Consider the following 25,595-nt stretch of genomic DNA (forward strand, 5'->3'; position numbering starts at 1 on the left):
CATAACAATTTTCAGAGCCATCCATGTTGTTGCATGTATAATAGCTAATTCGTTCTTGTCGCTGAACTGTATTTCATTGTATAGCTTTGCCCCGATTGGCTTATCCAGCCACCTGTTGGTGGACATTTGAGTTGTCTCTCATTTTGGGCTGGTTCAATAAAGCTGCTGCGAACATCCCTGCGTACGTCTCCGTAACGGGCGTGTGCTCTCATTCCTCCTGGGCCAACACGCAGGAGCTGCCTGGCTGGGTCCTGTGGTGTGCGTTTAACCGCCTGAGAAATCGCCGAGCCGTTGTCCACAGTGGTTGTGTGAGCATCTTCGACAACGCTGGGTACAGCCAGTCTTTCTTATTTTAGACATTCTGCTCACTAAGTCTGTAGCTGCGTATCATTGTGGTTTTAATTTGCATTCACTAACGACTGACGATGTCACCCAGTCACCGTGCTGGGATGAGGCCAAGCAGCGGCGCAGAGAGGATGGCGCGTGGGTGTTCCACCGACCGCCAGCTTCCACGGCTGGACCTGTAAGTGAACAGACCCTCAGGTCGTTCCGACCCCCAGCCTTCAAGCCCCCTCTGCCGATGCCACGTGGAGCAGATTCCAGCGGACCCCCAACCCCCAGGCCCTGCCCAAACCGCAGAGTCCGAGGCGAAGTAGATGATTGGTGTTTTAAACCACTGTGTCCGCGGGTGGCGCTGGGCAGCAGCAGATGACTGGCGCAGGGAGTCTCACACTGGTGGTGATGTCATCACTGCGGACCTAGTTCTGTTCATCCACGTGCGGTTTATAGCTGTTCTCTCAGTCGACCCTCAGCTCCTAGAGGGCAGACATCATCTCCTTCATTTCCAGAGTCCCAGCCCCAGAACCTAGCCCCTGACTGGAGTCAGATCTCACCCTTTCAGGTCCAGCCCCACCACCTCCTCAGGCCCCCAGGCCCAGCGCGAGCTTGCGCCTCCAGCCCTTCACCCTCTCCTCCCCACCTCCCCGGGGAAATGAACAGAGCGTTGAAGAGCTCTCCCGTTGTACTGCCCGGGCTGGAATCTTGTCTCTGCTACTCCTTTTCTAAGCTGTGAGAAGTTAACCAAATCTTGAACCTCTCTGAGCCTCAATTTTATCTTCTATAAAATGGGAGTGTAGTGCCCACCTAAGAAGGTGACTGTGGGGCTTAAATGAGAGGGTCCCTCTAGATAGAGAACTTAGCAGACTTAGCCCGACACCTGCTTCCTGTTGTTTCTACTGTGGTGCTGTCTGGTATGTCTGGTATCTGTGCGGAGGTAAAAACACCCTCCTGCCCTCTCTCGTGGGAGCTCGGCTGCCCAGCTCCTGATAGGAGCGCATCAGGTGTATGGGTGGGAGGAGTTAATATTGATTCTTCTGGGAGATTTGCAAGCATGGAATCACTTGGATTTTTTTTAAAGATTTTATTTTTTTATTTGTAGAGAAGGGAAGAGGGGGAGAGAAATACCAATGCAAGAGAGAAACATTGATTGGCTGCCTCCGGTGTGCACCCTGACGGGACCAAACCCGAAACTCAGGCTTGTGCCCTGACCTAGAATCGAACCAGCAAACTTTTACTTCGTGGAAAGACACCCAGTCAACTGGGCCACACCAGTCAGGGCTCACTTGGGCTTTTAAATCCTGGCTTCTCTCCTGACTGCTTGTGTATTGCCAGGCAAAATGTTCCAGCCCTGTGAGCCTACTTCCTGCCCCCCGGAACAGGGGTGACACTGTGCACCAAACAGGAGTGAATGCAGTGATGTTGTATAAGGCACCATCCGAACACAAAGTGAGCCCCTGGTAAATGTTAGCTGTTAACACTAATACCTGTACCTCATGATGCAAAAAGTAACAGGTCACTCAGGAAGGAGAACAGGAGTGGCAGAATGATTTTTAATGTATATTTTTATATGATGTAAATTGTTTTGAAACTAAAATCCAAATTTTAATAAAATCAAAAATTCAAATTATTAGTACATAAAAAAGTTAAATACAGTATACTACACTGTATGCCAGATAACTATTTTTACCCCATCTTGTAGATGAAGAAACTGAGTCTCGAAGAGTGGAATAACTTGCCCGGGAATCAAGCAGCCAGCCAGAACCGGAGCCAGAATTAGAACCCGGGTCTGTCTGTTTCCAGCTCCCGTAGCCTTTCCCAGGGTTCACTGTCCAGTTTCTGGGTAAGCGGCACTTTGGTGGTCAAACAGCTTGATGGATAGGAGTAGCATCCTGAAATTGGCTTCCAGTGAGGAGCTGGCCCAGGCCCAGTCCTCCTCAGACTTCTGAAGATTGGATGTCTCCTCCGAAAGTCGTCTAGGGAGGTGGCCAGGCCCCCTGGCCCTCCCACATTTGTCCCATGGGGTCCCCTCCCCTCAGGCAGCAGCTGGGTCTAAGACTGAGCAGGCCCCTTCAGAGGTGCAGGCAGTTGCCTGCAACCCTGCTCTCCCAGGCCCACGAACCCCCAGTCTCACCTGGGCAGCAGTCCCACTCCCAGAACCCAAGTGATGGCACTTGGGAGGGCTCTGGACCGCCCCCCCCCCCATAATCTCTATCAACTCTTCCCTAGAAAGAATGAAACAGCTTCAAGGCAAGTCCCGAAATCACTTCTCTATGCCCCTCATTAACCTCTACTGGATATTCCAGCTGTGACTAAAGCAAATCATGGCCAGAGGAAGCCTGGCACAGCGGGGTGCTCTCTAGGTACCCGACTCCTAGGGAGGAGGAGGGGTGGATCGCTGCTGCTTCAGCGCAGCCATGCGAGCTGTGACGGGGCCGCTGACGGCTGACAGTGGAGAATTTTCTGTTGCTCTCCCTCTGCTGTGGAGAAAAAGGAAAAGTGTAAAAACGGTTTATGGTGGATTCCAATGTTGGGTTGAACTTCAGGGAGCCTCCATGCATAACCGTCTCCTAGTTGCTCAAAGAAAGGGCAGTTGCATTCTAGAGGGCACTCAGTTATCCTGTCTTTCATTCAGTTACAATTCATCACTCAGCTCCTGTTGCAACCTACAGGAAAGAAAAGGTCTATCAAGTCCCCTGATTGGAGAACAGGTCACTAAGCAGAAATTGGCGGACAGCCGGCAGGCCTTCCCTGGGGCCAGTGAAGATCAGGAGCCAACCCGAGGATGTGCTGTGCCTCAGCCACGGGGGTGAAGGAAGGGAGAGCACCGCAGGGCATCTGAGTCTTCCCAGAAAGGTGAGGTGCAGCCACTTAGCCGAGCAGGTAAGGGATGCAGGGAACAGAGAGAGAGTGCCCCTCTGCCTCTGACAGAGGAGCTCGAGGGGGCTCTCCGTGAGCACGAAGGAAAGGCCGTGTGAGACACTGAGGAAGGTGGACGTGTACAAGCTGCAGCGAGAGGCCTCGCCACAGACCGGTGTGACAACACCCTGTCTTGGACACCTAGCTTCCACAACTGTGAAAAAACACATTCCTGCTGTTTAAACCAAAAAAAAACCCCACCACTCAATGTGGGGCATCCTGGTGTCTGGGGGGGGCAGGCGTCTTCAGAGTGAAGACACAGCAGACTTTGCCGATGGCACACCGTCAGCGTCACTGCCAGTGCCCCAGAGTGTTCGCAGGAGCAGCAGCACAGTGGATTCAGCTGCACTTGGAAGGAAGAAGAAGATTCTGAGAAGTGACCACACCTGGGTGTGACGCAGGAAACCAGAGCCCAGCCGGGCTGTTCCAGCGGGTCTGTCAGCAGAAGCAGCCGTGTGGTGTGATGTCAACACCCTGATGGCAGGCAACGATTAGAGAGCCTGAACCCTAACCCCACGGGGGAGGAGGGGAAGAAAAGCAAGAGCTTTTATTTTTTAAATGGGCATTTTTTTAGATTTTATTTTTTTTTTATTTTTAGAGAGAAGGGAAGGGAGGGAGAAAGGGAGAGAAACATAATGTGTGGTTGCCTCTCACGCACACCCAACTGGGGACCTGACCTGCACTCCAGGCAAGAGCCCTGACTGGGAGTTGAACCTGTGACCTGTTGATTCTCAGGCCAGCATTCAATCCCCTGGCCCACACCAGCCAGGGCAGTAAAGAGAATTTTACATCTAGGATGAAGTGTAGCACCAGCTAATATGGAGACGGTGTGCACATAGCCCTTACTAAGTGTGACACCAGACACTTCTACAGCATTTTGAGAAGAAAAAGTGGCGCCAAGAACAAGCGTGTTGGCTGGCCTGGAGACCCACACTGAGCAGGTGGGAGAGGAGAAAGAAACGCTTTTTCACGCTCAAGTCCTCTATGCTTGTTGCCACTGGCGTTCTCCCTCCCATGACTCTGCCATGCTTCTGTTTGAAAAAGCCACCAGGAGAAGGGGAGCAGGTCACTGGATGACATGCTGGCCAGGCTCTCCCACGTGCACTCTCTCCTCTGGGGAGATGGGACCCAGTCTCCCTGGGAGGCTGCTGTTACGTGCCCACTCACAGCCTGTGGGGGCAGAGGTTGGGGGCCCGAAGAGGCCATGAAGTGCAAACGTCCAGCTCCATGCAGAGCCCTGAAGAGCAGGAAAGCCCAGAGGCCAAGTCAGCCAAGGTCACCAGAGGCCTGGGTAAGCGCTGCTCACAGATCACCCACTCAGGTGCTCGTCCCGCGCATGGAAACAGTTCAGTGAGCTCAGGCAATTGCACTGAACTCCCCAGAGTAAGTTTAGACCAAGCTCAGGCAGCTAGCAAACAAGTCATAATGAGCTCAGTTAAAAGACCACAGCCCCAGTGGTACTTAGGGACTCCAGCCCACCTCCTGTCACAGGCATCTGGCCGACAGGTCTGGGCACAACTCCTTTGCTCCTCAAGCCACATGTCCCTCAGCTTCCTTGATCAGTCAATTTTGCTCCTCTCCCACCACCTCCCCCAGTCTGGAAACCTCCGGTCCCAGGCCTCACAGTTCTCATGAGAGAAAAAAAAGCCCCTGTTGTGCACTGAAAAATTTTGCAATGGGCCAAGTATTTAATACACACTACTTAAATCTTGCACACAAAAAGGTATCATTGCCCATTGACAGGCAAGTAAATAGGAGCTGTGATTACTAATTTTATGTGTCAACTTGGCTAAGCTACGATGCTCAGATGTTTGGTCAAGCGCCAGTCTAGATACTGCTGTAAGGGTATTTTCTAGATGTGATTAACATTTAAATCAGCAGACTGAATAAAGCAGATTATCTCCCCTAACGTCAGGGGACCTCAGACATTTAGTTGAAGGCCTTAAGAGAAAAGACTGAACTCCTCCAGAGGAAGAAGGACCTCAGCCTGCAGGCTGCTTTGACATGCGAGACCACAACACCAGCCCTTTCCCTGGGCTTCCAGCCTGCCCGAGCGCCCTGCACATTTCAGACGTGCCAGCCCCCACAATCCCGTGAGTAAACTTTTTTCTGTATTAACTCATTTTTTAAAGGAGGTTTAACTTTTATTTTTACAATTTCAGTATTCCCATTATTTTCTACTCCGCCATCTTGACCGAAAGTTCAAAAATTCTTTAAAATAACCTCTCTCTGTGCACACACACGCACACACATGCACACACACACACACATCCTATTGGTTCACTCGTAAGTAGTCTCACCTGGCAACTAATGCAGAAAGGTCAGGAAAGACAACCTGCCAGGGTCATATGCCAAGTAAGAGGCAAGGCTGCCATTCCGATCAGACCAGGCCGGATGCAAAGTCACGCTCTTGAGCAGCTGCGACAATCCCCTTCATCTTGGACTGAGGGGCTTGCGTCCAGTGACGCCCCAGATCCAAGTGTCTGAGGGTCCCCACCTCCAGAGCCTCTCATGGGAAAGGCAGTGGGAGGGAAAGGTCTCATCCCTGTTTTCAAGGCTGCACCGAAGGAGCTGCTTCTCAGTCCTTCCGGTGTCACAGGGGCCACACTGGGTTATCACCTCTCCAGGGAGAGGATTTTATTAGTCTGATGGAGGTTTCTAACTAATCCCGCCATTGTGCACTGTGTAGGAGGGGCCCCGTAGTCCAGGAAACCGCAATTCACATGACACAGCGCCACCTACTGGTCAGTTAATAATGCCAAAGTCCATAAATGAACCTGATCACTTGAGGCCACTAGAGCGTTAGCTCCAGTTCACAGAAAGGCAAACAGAGCTTTTGCTTTCTACCCTTTCCAATCCATTTAATAACCTAAAAATTAAAAAGGGCCTTTCAAAATGAGATGCATCAAACATTTAACATCAAAAAGTATAACTCAGGATACACTGAATCAAGCAGAAACTTTTAACAGTTTTCCATTTAGGAGTCAAAGGGAAACAATTACCCTTTAGGAGGGTAATCTGTAGAAGGAAGGTGCTGCTGTTGGTGCAGATAACATAGTGATGTTAATTCTAAATAATGTTTTAAATTTACAGTCCAGTAGTCATCATAACTGCTTTATGTTTGCAAACAATTCTTTGGAAAACAAGGTTGCCTTAGGCCCAGTCCATGTGTTATTTCACCCTGTTTTAACAGTCCCAGGGTCTGAGACGTGAGATGGCGAGGCTGTTCCCCTGGCATGGCAGGATGTCAACTCCAGTGGCAGCAACAGCAAATTAAGAAGGAGGGACAGTGGCTTTCTCTCTCCAGCCAAGCCACCACTGCATGATGCCTGTGTCTACTTTACCTCAGTTTCCAAATTCTGTTTTACACTTGGTAGCAAAGGTACAATTTTATGTATCATGTTTATCTTTTGTGCAGGCAAATTATTACACTGAGTTACTACAGATAAAGAATATTTCACAAGCAGACATGGCAACAGTAATTAAAGTGTCTGTTTATTCATTCACAAACCTAGTGACATGAAAAGAAAACCTTAACTGAAATCTGCCCTGACAGAAATACAGTGCACAATGTCAATGCCGTGTTCATGGAGGGCAGGAGTGCTCAGTCACCCCGTGTGCCTAACATGTCAGCCTCCAGGGCTCTTGAGAAAAGATCCCATTTACCTAAGTGCCTCGCACGTCTTCAGGACCACCAGCTAACGCCGCACAGGGACAGAGAGGGCTGGACAGAAGTGCACATTTACACATGCAAAGAACGCATTACAGCACTTTACAGTAACTACAGTGGCACTCTGATACATCCCAAGAGTTGACCAGAGAGTAAAGTGTGAACTGTGCTGCTTAGAACACCCTTCACTGAGACGGGCTGTGGCAGCTTTCACACCCCCACACCCACCTGTTCTGGGGAAGGAGAGGCTGAGCAGGACGATGGGAACCCTCAGACTGAAATGGAGTTCCTTTTTGGGACTTCCTCTCTCCGCCCACCATGTGACAATCTCAAGTATAAGGCATGAGTATAAGGCATAGAAAAAAGATGTGCTTCAAGCCCCAGTTCCTGGTGTGCAATGGAATTCTTGGCTTAGATCTTTTGAAACAGATGTTAAAAATATTCTTCCCACCTCTTGTAATTACTGTCCTTGAAAAACAGAAAAAAGAGAAGGCAGAAAGAAGGTTTGTGAAGGATAGAAACAGCTGCATTGAAATATCGTGAGAAAAATGGCCCATAGAAATGTGCAATTCTGCTCTAAGAAGTCAAGAATCACACAAGGTATAACTCTAACATTTTATAGGAAAAGAGAAGTCAAAAACACTCAATCCTCTGGAAAAATAGTGCATGGGTGGTTACGAGAGCCTACAAGGTATAGGTCATCACTGACCATGAAAGAAGCTCTAGGACTTAGCGTTTTAAAGCAGAGACCAGAAATGGTGAGGAAACAGACAGAAATCTATGCAGCTTGTTCAAAACTTACTGCAGGTAAACAGATGAAATCAACACATTAAATGTCACTTCATTTCATCCACCATTTCCTACAGACAACTCGGTTTCTTCCAAATTTCCATGTGCTGAAATGGCGTGGGCCAGCTACCTGCCTCATCAAGAAAACTTGTGAAATTTTTCACCACAGACACTTTTGGGCATCGGGAAAGGCTTTCCCAAGAATATACCTCAGATTTGTAAGTTTATTGCCTCTTTTGGGGGAGCAGGTAGGTGACCCCAAACTTTAAGTCTTTAGCTAAAATATTAAAGTATTTAAAACAGAAGCCCAGAACGCTTTAAACTTTTCATGAAGCAGAACGTCAAGAGGCAGAGTTTCTGTTCTCAAGCAACCAGACCTCATGTGGACTGTCTTGTGGGAGTTAATTGGCTTTTGTGTGGTGTGTAAAGTATGCATGTTGTGGGCTGGCATGGTGTACAGGGGTCGCAAGAACTTCATTGCCACTTCGTAAAGGCAGAAGCCGTGTTTCTTGTGCGCTGCTAAATGCCATCACCCAACAGAGTGGCCACAAGAGGCTGTGGATACAAGATTGGCTTTTGTGGTGAGATGTACTTGAATCCAAAACAATGAGAACTTGAGTGTTCTCAGGGGCAGCTATGTGTGATGCTATTCATTCAAATAAGTATTTATGGGGCAATGCGGCAAACACTGTTCCAAGTGTTGAGAATACTGCCGTGCATTAGATTAAGGTTCTGTCGTGAGAAGGGCAGCGTTTGCATCCACTGGGAAAAGCAGAAAATAAACACTTAAATACTTTACATAGTGATGAGTTCTATAAAGGAAGGAAACAGGATGATTTGATAGTGAGCGGGTGACTTCTTAAAAGATCATCTGATTGGTTCTTTATACCGCCCGGAACTCAGATCCAGCCCTCGAGAGAAGGCAATAAAGAGAACGCCCGCGCACCCCACACTCCAGCGGGGCTGCTGCGCACCTCAAACATCTTTGTTGCACTTTCAGAAATTAACAGGTTACGAGGCTCAAGTTCCAAAGAGGCCTCTAGGGTTGATGTCTCCAAACAACCTTCATTTTCGCTGAGTAGACCCCAACAAGCCCCACGTGCAGGGGCGGGGCTGCAGCAGTGACGCCAAAGCACGCATGCGCGAGTGAGATTACGCGCAGACCTGCGGGAGCCACTAAGCGCGGATGGTCGCGCCCTCGCTTCTCCGGAACTCTGTTACCTCCAACCCGTCCCTTCCCAGTCCCTGTCCCCTCCCCCTTTCCGGACCCCTGGTGACTGTAGTTGCTGCTGCCAGTCTTTCTCTGGCCGTGGCGGAGCGCGGAGCCCGTGGGCGCCCATGAGGTAAGGAGACCGCCGCGCGGGCCGGCCGTAGCGCCCCGGGACCCCCAGTGTCCCATCTTTCCCCTTGGGTCAGGCTCAGGGGTGGTCCCAGCCGTCCCTCGTTTCCTGTGGGTTCTGCCTGGTTGTCTCGAGAAGGCGCGTCCTGGCCCCGGGACTCCGCCGGCCCGGGCCGAGAGTGGGTCCGCCTGACCTCCCTCGGCCTCGCGGCGGCCGTGCCCCCGCCGGGCGGGAGGGTTGTCCCGAGCTCGGGGACCCGTGCCCGGCCGCCGCGCACCGGCTCTTCAGGCGTTCGGGGTGACCTGGCTTCTGGCTCCCCGCCTGGGGCTCGCTCACCCCCGCAGCGCGATGAGGCTTGTCCAGCCCCGTCTCCCTCCTCTGCAGGTGGAATCGGTTTCCCGCGTTGAAACGTGCGGTGCACCTGGTGGGGCTGATGCGGAGTCCGGCGGTGAATTGCCTGGGAAAACCTAGGCTAGGGCGGTGTCTTAGTGTTTGTCCCCTTGGGTCCGATGTGAATGACACTCAGATTTGATTCAGGAATCTCGAAGTGCATTTTGCCCAAGCGTGTAAGCTTGACACACTGGAGGAGGACGCGGGGTGGGGCTGGGAGGTGGGGTGAGGCGGGCCCAGAGGCACCCTTTTCCGGTGCTAGGGACTTATTGACAAACAGAGATGCGGGCGGGGTGGGCGGGGTGATGGTGGCCGAGGTTGATGGAGGGGACATCCAGGTGCTAGGGATGTATAATAATTTCTTAAACTTGTCTGGTCACCTGGCCCACTTGTTGACAAATAAGCACCATGGACCAGCAGGATCAGAATCTACAAAGAAGGGAGCCTGAGAGAGTTGTTTTTTCAAGAGGTGTCCCAGGTGGTGCTTATGCTGAGGCAGGTGTGGGAAATGTTCCCTTAATCCGCCCGTAGTCTCCCAGTCTTCCCTGGGGCTGGCGGCGCAGGTGTACACAGCGTTGTGTTATTAGAGGAACAGCTCAGAGGGGGTTAGAGCTGTCTGTCCTCTTGCTCTTGTTGGTGTGAGCCGATCTGAGCACAGCCAGCCCCAGTATTGAGGTTTAGCAGAAATTCTTCTTAGGAAAGAATATTATGGTCACTTTATTTTTAAAAAATATAATTTATTTTGCCACAGGGAAGACGGAGTGAGTGCTGGGAGGAGGGGGGCTAAGTGGGGAAAATGGGGACTTCTGTAATAGTGTTAACAATACAAATTAAAAAAATATATAATTTATTTTAAACAAGATTATATTTTTTTCCTTAAGTTTCTTCTCTAAAGGCTTTACCTTTTCTGCTATCAAGTTCTGCCTTGGTTTTGCTGCCAAACCTACAAAAATAGACTGTAGCCCCTTCCTTCCTTTCACAGTTTGCATCCACTTTAATTTTTTTTTAAAAAGCTTCACCACTTACCGACATTTTTTTCCCCACCAGCAAATATAATATCACCCTCCTTTGCTTTCTGTCTGGTACTTTTTGAAAATAAAATTAAAGCATTTTTTTATATACAGTGTATTTCAGGTGTACAACATAGTGATCAGATCTATAACTTAGGGAGTGATCACCCCAGAAGTCTAGTACCTCTGTGATATCACACATGATTATTACAGTGTTACCGACTGTGTTCCCTGTGTTGTACTTGACATGCCGTGACTGTTCTTGTCACTGGCAATTTGTGCTTCTTAGTCCCTTTCCCATCAGTTTTTTTCTCTGTACCTACGAGTTTATTTTGTGTGTGTTTTTTTAGACTCCACATATAAATACAATCATATGGTATTTGTTTTTCTGTCTGACTTATTTTACTTACTAGCATAACACCTCTAGGTCTGTACATGTCACAATGAAAAGATTTTGTTCCTTTTTATGGATTTCGTTCCGCTGTATGCATGTACCACAGCTTTTTAATTTGTCTGTCTCTTGGCTCTTATAAAGATTGCTGCAGTGAATATGGGAGTGCATGTATCTTTTCATGTAAGTATTTTGGATTTCTTTGTGTAAATACCCAGAAGTGGAATTGCTGAATCATACAGTATTGGATTGGCCAAAAAGTGTGTTTTTTCCCCGTAAGATGGCTCTAGTAGCGCTTAGTTGTCTTTAACTTCATTGGAAACAATTCTGTTAGATTGTATTGTGACAGCTGTCATATCAGCATGCATTTAAAGAAAAACTTATCAAAATTGGTGAATTTTGTGCAGCCATTTTAATATTGGAGATGTAAGTGGGTCTCTAGTATGTATGGGTCATGTTTTTGGTTTATGGTTTTTAATCTGTTCTGGCACCCTGTGTCTTTTGAGTGGAGCATGTAGTCCAAAGACATTTTTTGTCTGTGTATTGGCTGTTGTCATTTTTTAAAATGATATTTTATTGATTATGCTATTAGAATTGTCCTGATTTTTTCGCCTTTGCCCCTCTCCACCCAGCACCCCCCACTCCTTCAGGCAATCCCCCACTCTTATTCATGTCCATGGGTCATGTGTGTAAGTTCTTTAGCTACTCCATTTCCTATGCTGTACTGTACATCCCCAAGGCTGTTCTGTAACTACCTATTTGCACTTCTTAATGCCCTCTCCTCATCAGTCATCCCCCCATGTCCCCCTCCCATCTGGCAACCATCAAAATGCTCTCCGTATCCATGCTTCTGTCTCCGTTCTTGTTTGCTCAGTTTGTTTTTTACATTCAATTGTTGATAGATGTGTATTTATTGCAATTATATTGTTCAGAGTTTTGATCCTTTTCTTAAATAAGTCCCTTTTAACATTTCATATGATAATGGTTTGGTGATGATGAACTCCTGTAGTTTCTCTTTGTCTGGGAAGCTCTTTATCTGCCCTTCGATTCTAAATGATATCTTTCCTGGGTTGAGCAATCTTAGCTATAGGTCCCTGGTTTTCATGACTTTGAATATTTCTTGCAAATCCCTCTAGACTGCAAAGTTTCTTTGGAGAAATCAGCTGACAGTGTTACGGAAACTACCCTGCAGGTAACTAACAGGTTTTCTTTCACTTGCTGCTTTTAAGATTCTTTATTTTTAAATTTTGGCATTTTAATTATGATGTGCCTGGGAGTGGGCCTGTTTGCATCCATCTTGTTTGGGACTCTCTGTGCTTCCTGACTTGCATGTCTATTTCCTTCACCAAATTAGGGAGGTTTTCTTTCGTTATTTTTTCAAATAGATTTCCAATTTCTTGTTTTTTCTCTTATCTTTCTGGTACCCCTATGATACCAGTGTTGGAACACTTGTTGTCCCAAAGGCTGCTTACTCTATTCTTACTCTTTTTTAAATTCCTTTTTGTTATTGTTGATTGCTTGGTTTTTGCTTCCTTATATTTCAGATCATTGATTTGATTCTGGCTTCATCACTCTACTGTAGTTTCCCTGAAAATTGTCTTTATTTCAGTTAGAGTATTCTTTGTTTCTGACTGGATCTTTTTATGCTGTTGAGGTCCTCACTAAGTTCCTTGAGCATCCTTATAACTAGTGTTTTGAACTCTGCTTCTGATAGATTGCTTATCTCCATTTCATTTAGCTTTTTTTCTGGAATTTTGATCTGTCCTTTCATTTGGGTCATGTTTCTTTGTCTCCTTATTTTGGCAGCCTCCCTGTGTTTGTTTCTATGTATTAAGTAGAGCTGCTATGACTCCCTGTCTTGGTAGTATAGCCAATGTAGTAGGTGTCCTGTAGGGTCCAGTGGCACAACCTCCCCTATCACCCAAGCTGTGCACTTGAGGTATGCCCTTCATGTGGGCTGAGTACACCTCCTCTTATAGTTGAGCCTTGATTGCTATTAGCATGTCAAATGGGAGGAGTTTACCCCCATTGCCAGTCAGCTGCAAGGACTGGCTATGACCACTGACCACTACCCTCTGCCCTCCGTGGAGGATCATCTGTGCAGGGGCAGGGTGGTGGTGCTCCAGCATGGTTGTTGCTGTCCACTGGGTTCACAGCCACTGGGGTTTCCCAGGTGGTGCGGGCCAAGGTCAGCCTCCACCTGTGTTCTGTCCAGGACTACCCTGCATGAACTAGAAAGCAATCTGCAGATGGCTGCTACTTGTGCTGGGCTTGGAGATTCCCAGGCAAAGCCAAACTGATATCCAAAGCTAGCTGCTGCTAGTGTCTGGCCTGAGGCCACTTAGCAGGAGGTACTAGGGCTGGTGGGTCACTGAGGCTGGCTGTTACTTATTTGATAGGCTTTAGGGAGTTGTGAAGCATGAGCCAAGACCAGCCATTCATATGGAAAAGCCACTGTTAACAGCTTGGATGGGCCTATAAGTTGGGTGGGGCAGAGCCTGTAGGGGTCTCCAGGGTGGGGCAAACAGTGTTAGCCAGGTCGATGGAGTCTCCCATATGGTACCAACCTGCCAGCTCTGTGTCTCTGTGTGGGGACGGTTCAGAAAAGGGACAGTGGCCTCTCCCATCTTTCTCTCTGGGAGAAAGCTGTCCCCCAGCTCTTGCCAGACACTTCAGCTCCTCCCTGTACGCCTCTGGTGCTTTTCAAGCTGCTACCCCAGTGCTGGAGCTCAGAGGGAGTGAGTCTGAGTGAGTCTGAGTGAGTCTGAGTAAGTTCGTGTGTGGGTTCCTCAAGAGGAACTGCTTGGGACTCTAGAAGTTTCTTCTGCTGACTCAATCCCCACTGTTCTTTTGCAGCCATAAGTTGTGCAGACTTATCTTCCTGGTACTGGAACCCTGGGCTGGGGGGCCTGGTGTGGGGCTGGGACTCCTTGTTCATAAGGTATCCCTCCCAAATTTTTATCCATCACATCTGGATATGGGACCATCCCATTCCACGTCTCTGCCTCTCCTGCCAGTCTGGATGGGTGGGTTTCTTTAATTCTGTACTTGTCAGACTTCTATTGAGCTTGATTGCTGATGGGTCTCAGTGATGACTGCTTTATAGTTTAGTTGCAATTTTAATGTGGTTGTGTGAGGAGGTGAGCCATGTTTACCTATGGCTCCATTTTGACTGGAAGTCTTCTCCATTGATATGTAATTTGTAATATTGATTTTTGGGGAGAGATAGAAACATCAATTTGTTCCACTTATTTATGCATTTGTTGGTTTCTTTTTTAAAAAAAAATATTTACTTAGAGGAGAAGGGAAGGAGTGCAAAACATTGATCAGTGGCCTCTTGTATGCCCCCAACTGGGGACATGGCCCGCAGCCCAGACATGTGCCCTGACCAGTCATTGAACCTGCGACCTTTTTGTTTGCAGGATGATGCCCAGTCTACTGAGCCACACCAGTCAGGGCATGTTGGTTATTTCTTGCATGTGCCCTGATTGAAGATCAAACCCACAGCCTAGGTGTGCTGGGACAATGCTCTAACCAACTAAATTGCTGGGCCAGGGCCAAAAGTAATTATGGGTAACGATGTAGTTATTGCCATATTTTTAACTGTTTTCTTATTGTTTTGTAATTTTCTATTTCTTATTCTTACAAGATGACTTTCTATAGTGTTGTGTTTGTATTCGTTTCTCTTTATTATATACATCTTGTGGGGTTTTTGCTTTGTGGTTACCTTGTACTTCCTATATGGCAAGCTGTGTTTATAGCAGTCTATTTTAAGTTGATGGTTACTTAAGTCCAAAGATTCTAAAATCACTACAATTTTTACTCATCGTTTTTGTCGTTACTTTTTACTACTTGTGTGCTTGTCTAAGTCACTTGATTTATTGTTGTAATTACACATGAGCCTTCTGCTTTTTGCCTTTTAACCTTGATATTACTTTCATGGTTGATGGACTGCTTTTATTACATGGCGGCCTTTGTCAGTGAGGAGTTTTTTCATTCCTGTATTTTCTTACTCATTTTTATCTTTTCTACTTAAAGAAGTGCCTTTAACATTTTTTGTATTACTGGTAAAGTAATGATGGGCTCCTTTAGCTTTATCTTGTCTAAGAATCTTTTTCTCCTTCTACTCTAATATAGCCTTGCTGGGTCGAGTAATCTAAGTTTAGGTCTTTGCTTTTCATCACTTTGAATATTTTGTGCCAGCCCTTCCCAGCCTGCAAAGTTTCTGTTGAGAAATCAGGTGACTGTCTTATGAGAGCTCCCTGGTATATAACTAACTGTTTTTCTCTTGCTACCTTTAAAGTGCTCTCTTTGTCTTTAATCTTTGGTGTTTTAATTATGATGTGTCTTGGTGTGGGCCTCTTTGTTTGGGACTGTCTGTGCTTCCTGGACTTGTGTGTCTGTTTCCTTTACCAGGTTAGGTTAATTCAGTTATTTCTGGAAATAGGTTTTCAATTCCTTGCTCTCTCTTTTCTGGTACCCCTGTGATATGAATGTTGGTCCCACTGAATGTTGTCTCATTTAAACTATGCTCATTTAAATTGTTTTCTTTTTGCTGTTTTGTGTGCTTTCTGCCTGTCTTCCAGACAGCTAACTTTGTTCCTCTGTGTTATCTAATCTGCTATTGATTCCCTCAAATGTATATTTGATTTCATTTATTATATTCCTCATATCTGACTGGTTATTTTTAAAAATGTTTTTGGGTTTTGCTCACTTTTTTTTTTTGAGATTTTATTTTTTTTTTATTTTTAGACGGAGGGGGAGAGGGAAAGAGAGGGAGAGAAACATCAATGTGTGGCTGCCCCTACCTGGGACCTGGCCTGCAACCCAGGCATGTTCCCTGACTGGGAATCGAACCAGTGACCCTTTGGTTTGCATGCTGGCACTCTGTCCACTGAGCCACACCAGCCAGAGCTGACTGGTTATTTTTGTTTTCTATCTCTGTTCAAGTTCTGAGTTCATCTTTTTTTCCCCTAAATTCATTGAGCATCCTTGTAACCAGTGTTTTAAGCTCTGTACCTAGTAGATTGCTTATGTGCATTTCATTTAGTTCTTTTTCCTAGTTTTGTCCTGTTCTTTCATTTGGGGTGTGTGTTTCTTTGACTCCTCATTCTGGCTCTCTTCATTTCTGTATAGTAGGTGTCTGTTATGGCTCCAGGTCTTGGAAGAATAGTAAGTGTCCTGTGAGGCCCAGTACTGCAGTCTCCCCTGTCACCTTAGCCAGGTGCTCTAGTGGTGTCCCTCATGTGGGCCGTGTACTCCTGTTGTAGTTGTGCTGATTGCTGTTGGCACGTCACTGGGGAGATTGAGCCTCAGGCCGACTGGCTGTGAGGGATGGTTGTGACTACAGTGGACAAGCTGTTGTGTGGGCACTGTGCGAATCACTTCAGCAGGTCTCTGGTACCAACCGAGTCTGCTGTGGGAGTGTCTCATTTGTGGAGCTGGTTAGGTGGTGCTCTGCTGTGAAGTTGACCACTGGGTATGTTGGTTCTTGAGCCCCTTGGGAGGAGCTCTGGTGCAGGTCAAGGTCACCCACTGTTTGTGCCTAGCATGGGGCCACCTGGTGGGAGCTACAAAGTGATCTGTGGTTGGTCACTGCTTGTGCTGGGCTTAGAGGTGCCTGGGAGAGGCTATGATGTGAACCAAGGCCAGCCGCCAGGAGTGCTGAGCATGAGACCCTTTGGTGGCCACTGCAATGTGAGCTGAGGCCAGCCATCACTTGTGCCAGGTTTGTGCTGCTTTGTTGAAGCTAGGACCAGGCCAGCACTGGCCGCAGCTTATGCCATGTTTGGGGCCACCTGATGCAAGTTGTGACCGGTCCCCACTTGTGCCTGGCTTGGGGCTGCTCAGCAAGAAGTACATGGCACACTGAGGCCAGCTGCCAACTGCTGCTCGTTTGGGGTTTGTGGATCTTGGAGAGATTTTTAGAGAAGTCCACAGTGTGAGCCAAAGCTGTCCACTTTTGTGGAAAAGCTGCTGGAAGCAGCCCATGCGGGGTGTTCAAGTTGAGTGAGTCTCAGGGACCCACCAGGGCTGGGAGTGGTGTTAGCAATGTTAATGGAGAGCTCAGATTTGACCCCTGCCTGCACTGAGCCATGAGCCCAGCCGGCTGGGTGGGAGGAGAGCACAAAAAAGGAACAAATGGTACCTGCTGGCACTTCTGACCTCTGCCTCTCCAGCCTGGGCCCTGAAACAAATTTAGTGTCTACTCTTATGTCTCTGGGAAAATATCATTAACACTAGTATCCAATACCATCATTTTTGTGTGGCGTGAAAACTTAATTTTCTCCTGTATTTGAGTTTTTGCAAAGACTAGTTTTATAGTTTAGATTTTTTAAAATTAAAAATCACTAATTGAAGGCAGTTGTGGAGCTTTGTTCATTTCTTAATCAGTTGAGAAGGACCTGAGCATATTACATGCTGAGAAGGAAACACTGAAGGTACATGCAAGAGGACAGGCGACGGTGCTGGGCTCAAGACAGTATCAACCCTAGGAAAGAAGGAAGAGGTGGTTGTAGACGCCCGGTGGTTTTGTAGGTGGGGAGTGGAGGAATGAAGTGAGACAGCTATCGGCTCAGAAAAAAGGAAGCAAGGAGATGGGGTCAAAGGTCAGGAGAAGAGCAGTGCCATGGATTCAGAATGCGGGTGTTTTGGGGTTTAAGATGCCTGTTTGAACACCCCCCCCGCCCCCCCGCCCCTCATACCATTCCTGGAATGTAATTGTGCACTCAGGTCGGTTACTGAATTTGCCTGCTGTTTTTAACCTTGGGAAAGTCTCATTTACAGTCTCAGGATGTGGCTCCTGGAGTTGTTTGTTTTCTGAAATTAAAGCACTGACCCGGCCTTTGCAGTGTTCCCTGAGAGTTGAGAATCGGCTGCAGATGCCTTGATTCTGGAACATGAGAGGTTCGATTTCGATGCCCCCACTCTTTCTTTGCCTTGGAACAGGGGTTCAGATCTACGACCGGACGAGTGTTCTTCACGTGATGGTCAAAAAAAGGTGAAGTTACTGGCGTGGAGACAGATAAAGGGCAGATCGAATGCCAGTATTTTGTCAACTGTGCTGGTCAGGTGGGTTAGCAACAAGAGGGGGTCTCTGGTTTTCTTTCTTACCTTTTATCTCCGGGACTTTTTTGGCGTAGAGACTTAAGACTGTCTGGTGACAAAACCAGACAGATGTCGGGGCCCACACCGTTTCCTGTGTGGGCTGGAAGACTCGGGGTTCTCGTCCTCCCCGTCAGAAGCCCGTACCGTCCCTCCAGCAGAGAGTGTGACCTTCTGCTTCCTCCCTGGGGGCACGGCGCTCTCCTGCCAGGAGGGCCGGGAAGCACTTGAGCATTCACAAATTCAGAAAGTTTAAGAGTCTAAAATGAGTTTGCCTCCCATTTGAATTGTAAAGAATATATATGTGGGCAAAAGTAGGTTTATAGTTATAATACAAATACCATAATTAATAAATAATACAAGGATAAATTCTTTTTAGAGGGGAAGGGAAGGAGAAAGAGAGGGAGGGAAACATCAATGTGTGGTTGCCTCTCCTGTGCCCTCAACTGGGGACCTGGCCCGCAACCTAGGCATGTGCCCTGACTGGGAATCAAACTGGCAACCCATTGGTTTATAGGCCTGCACTCAATCCACTGAGCTACACCAGCCACAGCAAGGATAAACTCTTCTGTTTTGCACACTGACAACTGTAAACCTACTTTACTATGGGAAACTTCAAACTTTTACAAGTGGACAGCATAGCATAAGGAAACCCCACCCACCAGCCAGCTTCGGTCTGGTGTCACCTGTGTCACTGTCCCCACCCCCCCACCCCCCCGGCTGCTCCCAGGTGACGGAGTGCGGACGGGCTGAGCGTCTGACTTTGCAGCTGTTCCCGCTTCGGGAACCCGCCCTGCCATGGCATCTCTCTCGGTGCCACGTGGGAGCCTCAGCACTGAGCCCCTCGAGATCCTTATCTGTGCCCACGGGTGTCATCTGCTCTTCCACAGCACCTTACCTCTCCAGAGAGTATCTTCCTTCTCAGTCTTCAAGCCAAGCACCTCGTAGGTGTGTTCCATGGTCCCAGTGAGGTTTCTGCTTTCTGGGAAATGGCCCAGCTGGCTCTTCTAGAAGCCCTCTTCCAAGAGATTCTGTGGCAGGAGAGGGAGTTGGAAGTTTTGAATCCCCTGAAGCTGAGGACTCCTTTGGCTTTGTTTTTATTGCTCAGAGCCCCTGCTGAGTTCTCTCCTGCGTAGGATGCCAGAGTTGGAGACCCTGGAGATCGTGAAGTTGGTGAACTGCCCCGAGACCTTCACACCGGACATGAGGTGCATCATGGGCGAGTCCCCTTTGGTGCAGGGCTACTTCGTCCTGGCGGGAATGAACTCCGCTGGCCTTTCGTTCGGCGGCGGAGCTGGCAAGTAAGTCTTTCTCACTCACGCTAGCTGAGTGGGCTTCTTCCTTTCTGGAATCACTTGTTAGAATGGCATGTAATGAATGCATTTCACCTGGTATGCTAGTAAGAAGATACATGTAATTTTAGCGCCTTTCAGGATAATTACCAGGGAAGGGCTGTCCTGATACTCCTGAAATGTCTTGTTCAAAATGTCAGGGTTGGAACTCCTCCTTTGGAGGTGGCCACGGAGACCTCAGGAGGGGTGTTTCTGTGCACCCTCTCGACTGTAACAGATGTGGGTCAGTAGTGAAACTGGAAATTAAAGATGTAGATTTAGAATACAAGGTGAAATTCTTACAGACATATTAATCCACCCATGGATTCCCAGATGTAGTTCCTCAAAAAATGGTTGGATCAATGGAGTAACAACTCCGGTGCGCTAGTTTGTGGGTGGTAGCTCAGTATAGGCGACCGCTGGCTGCCTCTCGCCCCATAGGTGTGGCCAAGAACGCACGCACTCTTGTTTCCCACACCACAGACACTGGCTCACAGGTACGTCGGGAGCAAGTCAAGAACCAGGTTCATGATATAAAGTCAGTCGTAAGGCAGGATGTTAAAGGTGGTGACGGAGACTTCAGGAGGAGGCATGGGGGCTCGCTCTCGCCAGCCAGGCCGCCACTGACTGCACGGGGGGTAGTGTGATGCCCGTGTCTGCTTCGCCTCGGTTTCCACATTCTGTTTACTTGGTAACACAGCAATCAACAGTTTTATGTGCATTGTTTATCTTTTGTAATGGCAAACAGATAAAAGAGTATTTCACAGACAAGGTAAGAGTACGTAAAATGTCTCTTTATTCATTTACAAACCTAGTGATATGAAAAGAAAACCTTAGCTGAAATCTGCTGACAAATACAGCGCACAATGCCGTGTTCACGGAGGCAAGAGTGCTCGGTCACCCCGTGTGCCTAATGCGTCAGCCTCCAGGGCTCTTGAGAAAAGATCCCATTTACCTAAGTGCCTCGCACGTCTTCAGGACCACCAGCTAACGCCGCACAGGGACAGAGAGGGCTGGACAGAAGTGCACATTTACACATGCAAAGAACGCATTACAGCACTTTACAGTAACTACAGTGGCACTCTGATACATCCCAAGAGTTGACCAGAGAGTAAAGTGTGAACTGTGCTGCTTAGAACACCCTTCACTGAGACGGGCTGTGGCAGCTTTCACACCCCCACACCCACCTGTTCTGGGGAAGGAGAGGCTGAGCAGGACGATGGGAACCCTCAGACTGAAATGGAGTTCCTTTATGGGCCTTCCTCTCTCCGCCCACCATTGACATTCTCGAGTGTAAGGCACGAGAACCTGGCGTGGAGAAAAGATGTGCTCCAAGCCCCAGTTCTTGGTGTGCAATGGAATTCCTGGCTTAGAATTTTTGAAACAGATGTTAAAAATATTCTTCCCACCTCTTGTAATTACTGTCCTTGACAGACAGGAAAACAAGAAGGTGGAATGTTTGCAAAAGATAAAAGTAACTGCATCTAACATGAGAATAATGGCCATGAGAAATGTGCAGTTTTCCAAGGAACAGACACTCTGCTGAAAGAAGTCAATCATATTATACAAGGAACAACAGTATTGAATGGACAAAGAAGGCAAACATACAAAAATACTCAGTCCTCTTGAAAAATAGTGCATTTGTCAGTGATGGGGGACTGCAAATGGGAGCCCCACACTGAAAATGAAGGAGCCTTACAACTCAGCACCTTAAAGTGGAGGCGTGGGGAGGTGCTGAGCGGCAGTCGCACAGCTTCTCACCAGTTACTACTGGACGTCGTCGTCAATGCGTCAACGTCTCACTGTTTCACCTACCATTTCTCAGCTCAACTGTGCTTCTGAACCCATGTGCCTAGAAATGCTGCTTGAAACGAAAATCCTTCCCTCGCAAGAAATTTCCCGTGTCATGTTGATATGTCTCTTAGGTCAAAGTTTGTGAGGGACTGGAAGGACGGGGGGTGTGGTACGGGGGAGAAAATGAAAACAGGTTATTCTTCAGTATTAAGCACTGCGACCAAACCTCTACCTTAGATACTAATGAGGATCCTTGGGACCTCCATTACCCAAGAAAAAACAAAGAGGAAAATGAACCTTGTAGCTACCCCTGAAAGCAAGCCAGTGCAACTGTTCTACCAGGAACAGCCTTCTAGCTCAGAACCGAGACCACAGGTCACAGAAGACGCCCTTTTATTGGCCTTGGGTTCTGAAAGGGCAGTGAAGGCTCAGGCAGACGCCAGCAGGTGTCCGATGCCAGAGCCAGAAGTCCAGAGCCAGAAGTCCGTGCGGGGAGTCACCCCTTGGTGATTGGGCTCTACTGCTGGAAGGGGGTAATCACTGAGCTAAATGGTCTTTGGGTCCCTAGCCTGAATGGCATTGCTCACATTTGGGGGTGCAGGGTCTCCCCAGAAAAGCACTAGCACTGTAGTACAAGTTGCCCCCGGTCTCCCCTGGAGCGTGTCCTGCCCGTGCAGTGCAGGTACCTGACTACGCGAGTTAAAGGACACCAGATGGGCCACCCAAGCAGGTAGTTTCTGTCCCTTTTTGCTCAGAGGTTTTCTGACTTCAGTGACATCACAGATGGGAAATCTTCCTGATGCAAGCCTCAATTTATGTCAAATGAACCGTGGCAGTGCCAAGAAACAGGACGTATGTGTGGCAGGCGTGACAAGGGGCTTAGAAGCTATGTCAAGGGAGGAAACAGGTGCGCAGGAGACTGGAAATCCTGGGGCTTCATCAGTTTGTGGCTAACACACTTTGCGTTTCTAGGTTCAAAAATGTTCTTCAATTGAGCGTGCGGACAAGCTAGAAGTGTGCAGAGCCCTCCCCAAGAGAGCACAAGAGGTAATGGATCATTTCTGAGAAAAAAGTACCAACCACCTAAAACTAAAGCCCAGCCCCTCAGAAGAGTCCGGAACCGCTCACACCCCTAGAAAGAGGTGAGTTGTCACACAAGACAAACACACATGGCACCACTGCCCCAGAGATGGAAATGACACGTGAATTAGATGTCTTGATTGTCAATTGTGCTAGAGGTGGGAAAGTCATCCCTTCAGATTTAGGACCAAATAGAGAAAACTACCAGATTCACATGCCTATGTTTGAACAAAGACTTCAAGGAAGAATTTTAAAGTGCCAAAAAATGTGTGCTTTGGGGTACTCAGTAAACAAGTGACGCCCTAGAAGAGCATCATCTTGTCAGTCTGTGACAAGATGAAGTTCATGCATAACTCTAGAAAAGATCACTTTGGAACGGCGCGGAGCATGTGATACCTTCAGCTCTGTATCACCTGTTTCCGTCTTGGGCCAGCTGCTGCCTGCTGCTCACATCTGCTCTGGCTCAGCTCCCCGTCCCTGCTCTCCAGCTGGGCAGCGTCTTCCCTCTTCTTTGCGTAGGAGCAGCATCTCTCACCTAGTTATGTGCACATTTGCACCAAAATAGCAAGGCCATCCAAGTGATTCTATCCCATGCTCCCTTAATGAATCATCTGAGACCTCCTAAAAAGCTGGACACTAATCAAGTAGATGTTGTCTGGCTGGGAAAATGGCAAGAAATGTCTGGAAGAAGGCAGCCTGGTCAGGTGGGTGAAAGAAAACCCAGAGCTGGCCAGCACCTGAAAGCTTCTCTACAAAACTTAGAGACCTATCAGAGCTAATGCTTCTAGGATGCCAAGAAAACAAAGGCTACAGTTTAATTAGTTACATCTCTAACAGCAGTTTATACTAAAAATCAGATTAGGGCAGCTTAGGAGCAAGGGAAAATTAAGTGTTGGGAGAGAGAACGCAGTCCGATGTCACTAAAGTCGCACCACTGGGAAAAGACACACTACTTAACTGTGCATGGCCCTCTGGGGGTCGCTCCAGGTCATTTTCTAGTCGGAAGGTACAGAGAAATGGCTGGACAGGGAAAGAAAAGATGGAAAGCATTCTGCTAGGCTCACATGGCATGCACCCTCCACACACAGAACTCTCTGGACCTGTCTCTTCTGTGCTGGAGGAAGCAGAAGAGCCAGCAAGGTTGTTACCGTTCAAACTAAGATATTTCCTCTTTCTCTACCCCCTGCCCAAATTTGGGAGGAATAATGGTTGTTAATGCTGCTGCTGAGTTGTGTTTACATTTACATTGGTAAATATGTTATTTGTGTTATTAAATATTTTACATTTTTTGCTTCAAAATTTTTTTTCCTATTTTCCTCTAAAAGCTAGGTGAGTCTTATGGTCCAAAAAATGCGGTGCTTGACCAGGATGACATGCCCCACCATGCCCTCCCTTTAGGGGAGAGAAACAGTTGCTGAGCTAGTGGGTCTACTGCAGAAGGGATGGTCCAGGACACCCATGAGGACAGTCAAGGTGGGGTGCCTGAACCTGGAGTAGCTAAGAGAGCAGCAGCACTGTTTTAACAGCAGAAAACAGCATGGTTTGGTGTTGGTGCTTTCTGAGGTTAAGACTTTCTTAAATAAAAGCAAAGGCAACATTGTTTTTCCCTTTCAAATACTGTGGCTTGTTTACTCAGCTAAACAAACAGAGCCCCTCATGATAGAGATGATAAAATTGGCAGGCAGGTGGCCCTGGCCTTGTAGTCTGATAACTAGTTTGGTTAGGGGGTAGGGGGCTGGGGACAGTGCCAGGCTGTCTCTGCTGCAGCCCAGTAACACCCACACGATGCCTCTCATCAGTGAGGTAGATGGTCATCTTGCTAGAGGTATCAAGGTGCCGACCCACAGCACAGAGGATCTGGGCTGTCACAAACCCCCAAACCCCCAGCTAACAGGCTACTTACTCCCTCAACACTTGGCCCCACAGTGTTGGATTCTTGCTCCGAGGCCACACACGCAGCAGCTTCCCAGCATTAGAAATCTGTCACCGCAACTCCCTCCCACAGATGGGGTCTGCTCCTGTGCTGCCTGTCAGACATGCTTCCTGTCACCATGGCAATCTGAGGGGTGGGGGGACGGACAAACAGCCCAGAGTGAGTGTTAGGAGATGGGGAGGAGGAGATGAAAGGACAAGAGAGGGTGCAAAGCAAAAAATTTAAAATTACATCAAGGAGGTAAGAGATGGGCAGCAAAGGTTAAATCAAGAAGAGGAACAGGATCAGGACAGGTTCTAAGAGAAGAGGGGGAGGTGGTGAAACTGCCTGATGTTACTTCCCCTGCAAGTCACTTAGCTCCACATCCTCCTTGCGGCGCTTATGCGTAAAGAGGGAGGTGACTGGGTAGAGCTTGGCCTTGGCCTGGAACCGGTGTCCCGCGATGTCAATCTCATACTCGCCCCGGTTGATGAAATCTGCTGTCACCACCTGCTCTTCCCCAGTGTCCTCAGAGAAGTTGTGCACAAAGCCCAGGCAGACGTGGCGCTCCAGTGTGTAGCTGTAGGCACTGCTGGTGGTCTTGCCAACATACTGCCCGTTTCGGTAAATGGGCTCCCCCCACCAAGGCCAGAGGTCCAGGTCTGTGTCGTGGTCGTCCAGGATGAACATAGTGAGGCGTTTATACACCCCATTCTGCCTCTGCTGCAGCAGGGCGTCTCGACCAATGAAGTCCATCCCCTAGGAAAGAAAGGCAACCCGGAATCATCATCTACACTCTGCCCGTCAACAGCACACTGGGAGCCGTCCCGTGTTGCTACGGTGGGGTGCGACACTCTTCCCACACCCCTGGGTGGGCTTTGGGGAAATGTGTTTCCCACCAGATGAAAAACTGCATTTACAAATTGCCTTCAGAGCATTTTTGTAACATCACAGGTACCCATGTTTCTTTTTCCTATTTTATACACACAGATTTCCATCACAAGACCACACAGAACAAAAATACTTAAAAACATCAGTACTCAAAAACATTTGCACAGCACTTCTGTATAATCTAAACAAAAAGTTCCATGCGTATGTTTATATGTGCATATGTACAAAAACAAGAGCAGGATAAAATAAACTCAGTAGTGATTCTCTCAATAAAATATGAATATTATGAATGATATAATTTTATATTTTCCCATTTTCCAAAATGAGCATTCATTACTTTTATAACAGAAAAAAAGTGGCATATCATTTCTCGGAAAGAACACCGACAGGGCATGCAGTGCTAGACACAGCGACCGCGCAGCACCCACGGCGCAGGTCACGGAGCGGGGAGGGGAAACTGTGCTCCTGTGTTGGTGCCACACGGAAGCTCTGAAAGGAGGGATGAGAAACTGCTGCTTCTGGGAAAGAGGGCAGTGAGATGAGTGGGGCTCAGGTGGAAAAGAGACTCACTGCACATCCTCTTGGATTATGATTTTTTTAAAAATCATGTTCATATATATTACTTCGATAAAAAATTA

General features: G+C 47.9%; 1 protein-coding gene and 2 long non-coding RNA genes across 4 annotated transcripts in view; 1 reads left to right on the forward strand and 2 right to left on the reverse strand.

Moving 5' to 3' along the window:
• Positions 1-8,892: 8,892 nt before the first annotated feature.
• Positions 8,893-19,804, forward strand: LOC123806031. The gene is made up of 3 exons (XR_006783413.1): positions 8,893-9,057; positions 17,794-17,916; positions 19,058-19,804. It is a non-coding gene; the product is annotated as an uncharacterized LOC123806031 (long non-coding RNA).
• On the reverse strand, positions 17,561-19,021 carry LOC123806032. The gene is made up of 3 exons (XR_006783414.1): positions 18,848-19,021; positions 17,959-18,153; positions 17,561-17,854 (listed from the first exon to the last, which is right to left on the reverse strand). It is a non-coding gene; the product is annotated as an uncharacterized LOC123806032 (long non-coding RNA).
• Positions 19,805-20,053: 249 nt separating the features above from the next.
• Positions 20,054-25,595, reverse strand: part of PDPR (pyruvate dehydrogenase phosphatase regulatory subunit) — a 37,103-nt gene continuing 31,561 nt past the window's right edge. For both annotated transcript variants that reach the window (XM_045818444.1, XM_045818445.1), the window contains one exon: positions 20,054-24,825. In XM_045818444.1, the coding sequence (XP_045674400.1) occupies positions 24,421-24,825 (405 nt within the window). In that variant the 3' untranslated portion in view covers positions 20,054-24,420. The remainder of the gene's footprint in view (positions 24,826-25,595) is intronic.

The sequence above is a fragment of the Phyllostomus hastatus genome, unplaced genomic scaffold, assembly GCF_019186645.2.
Source record: "Phyllostomus hastatus isolate PE091 unplaced genomic scaffold, TTU_PhHast_1.1 phas_scaffold_345, whole genome shotgun sequence".
Taxonomy (NCBI): domain Eukaryota; kingdom Metazoa; phylum Chordata; class Mammalia; order Chiroptera; family Phyllostomidae; genus Phyllostomus; species Phyllostomus hastatus.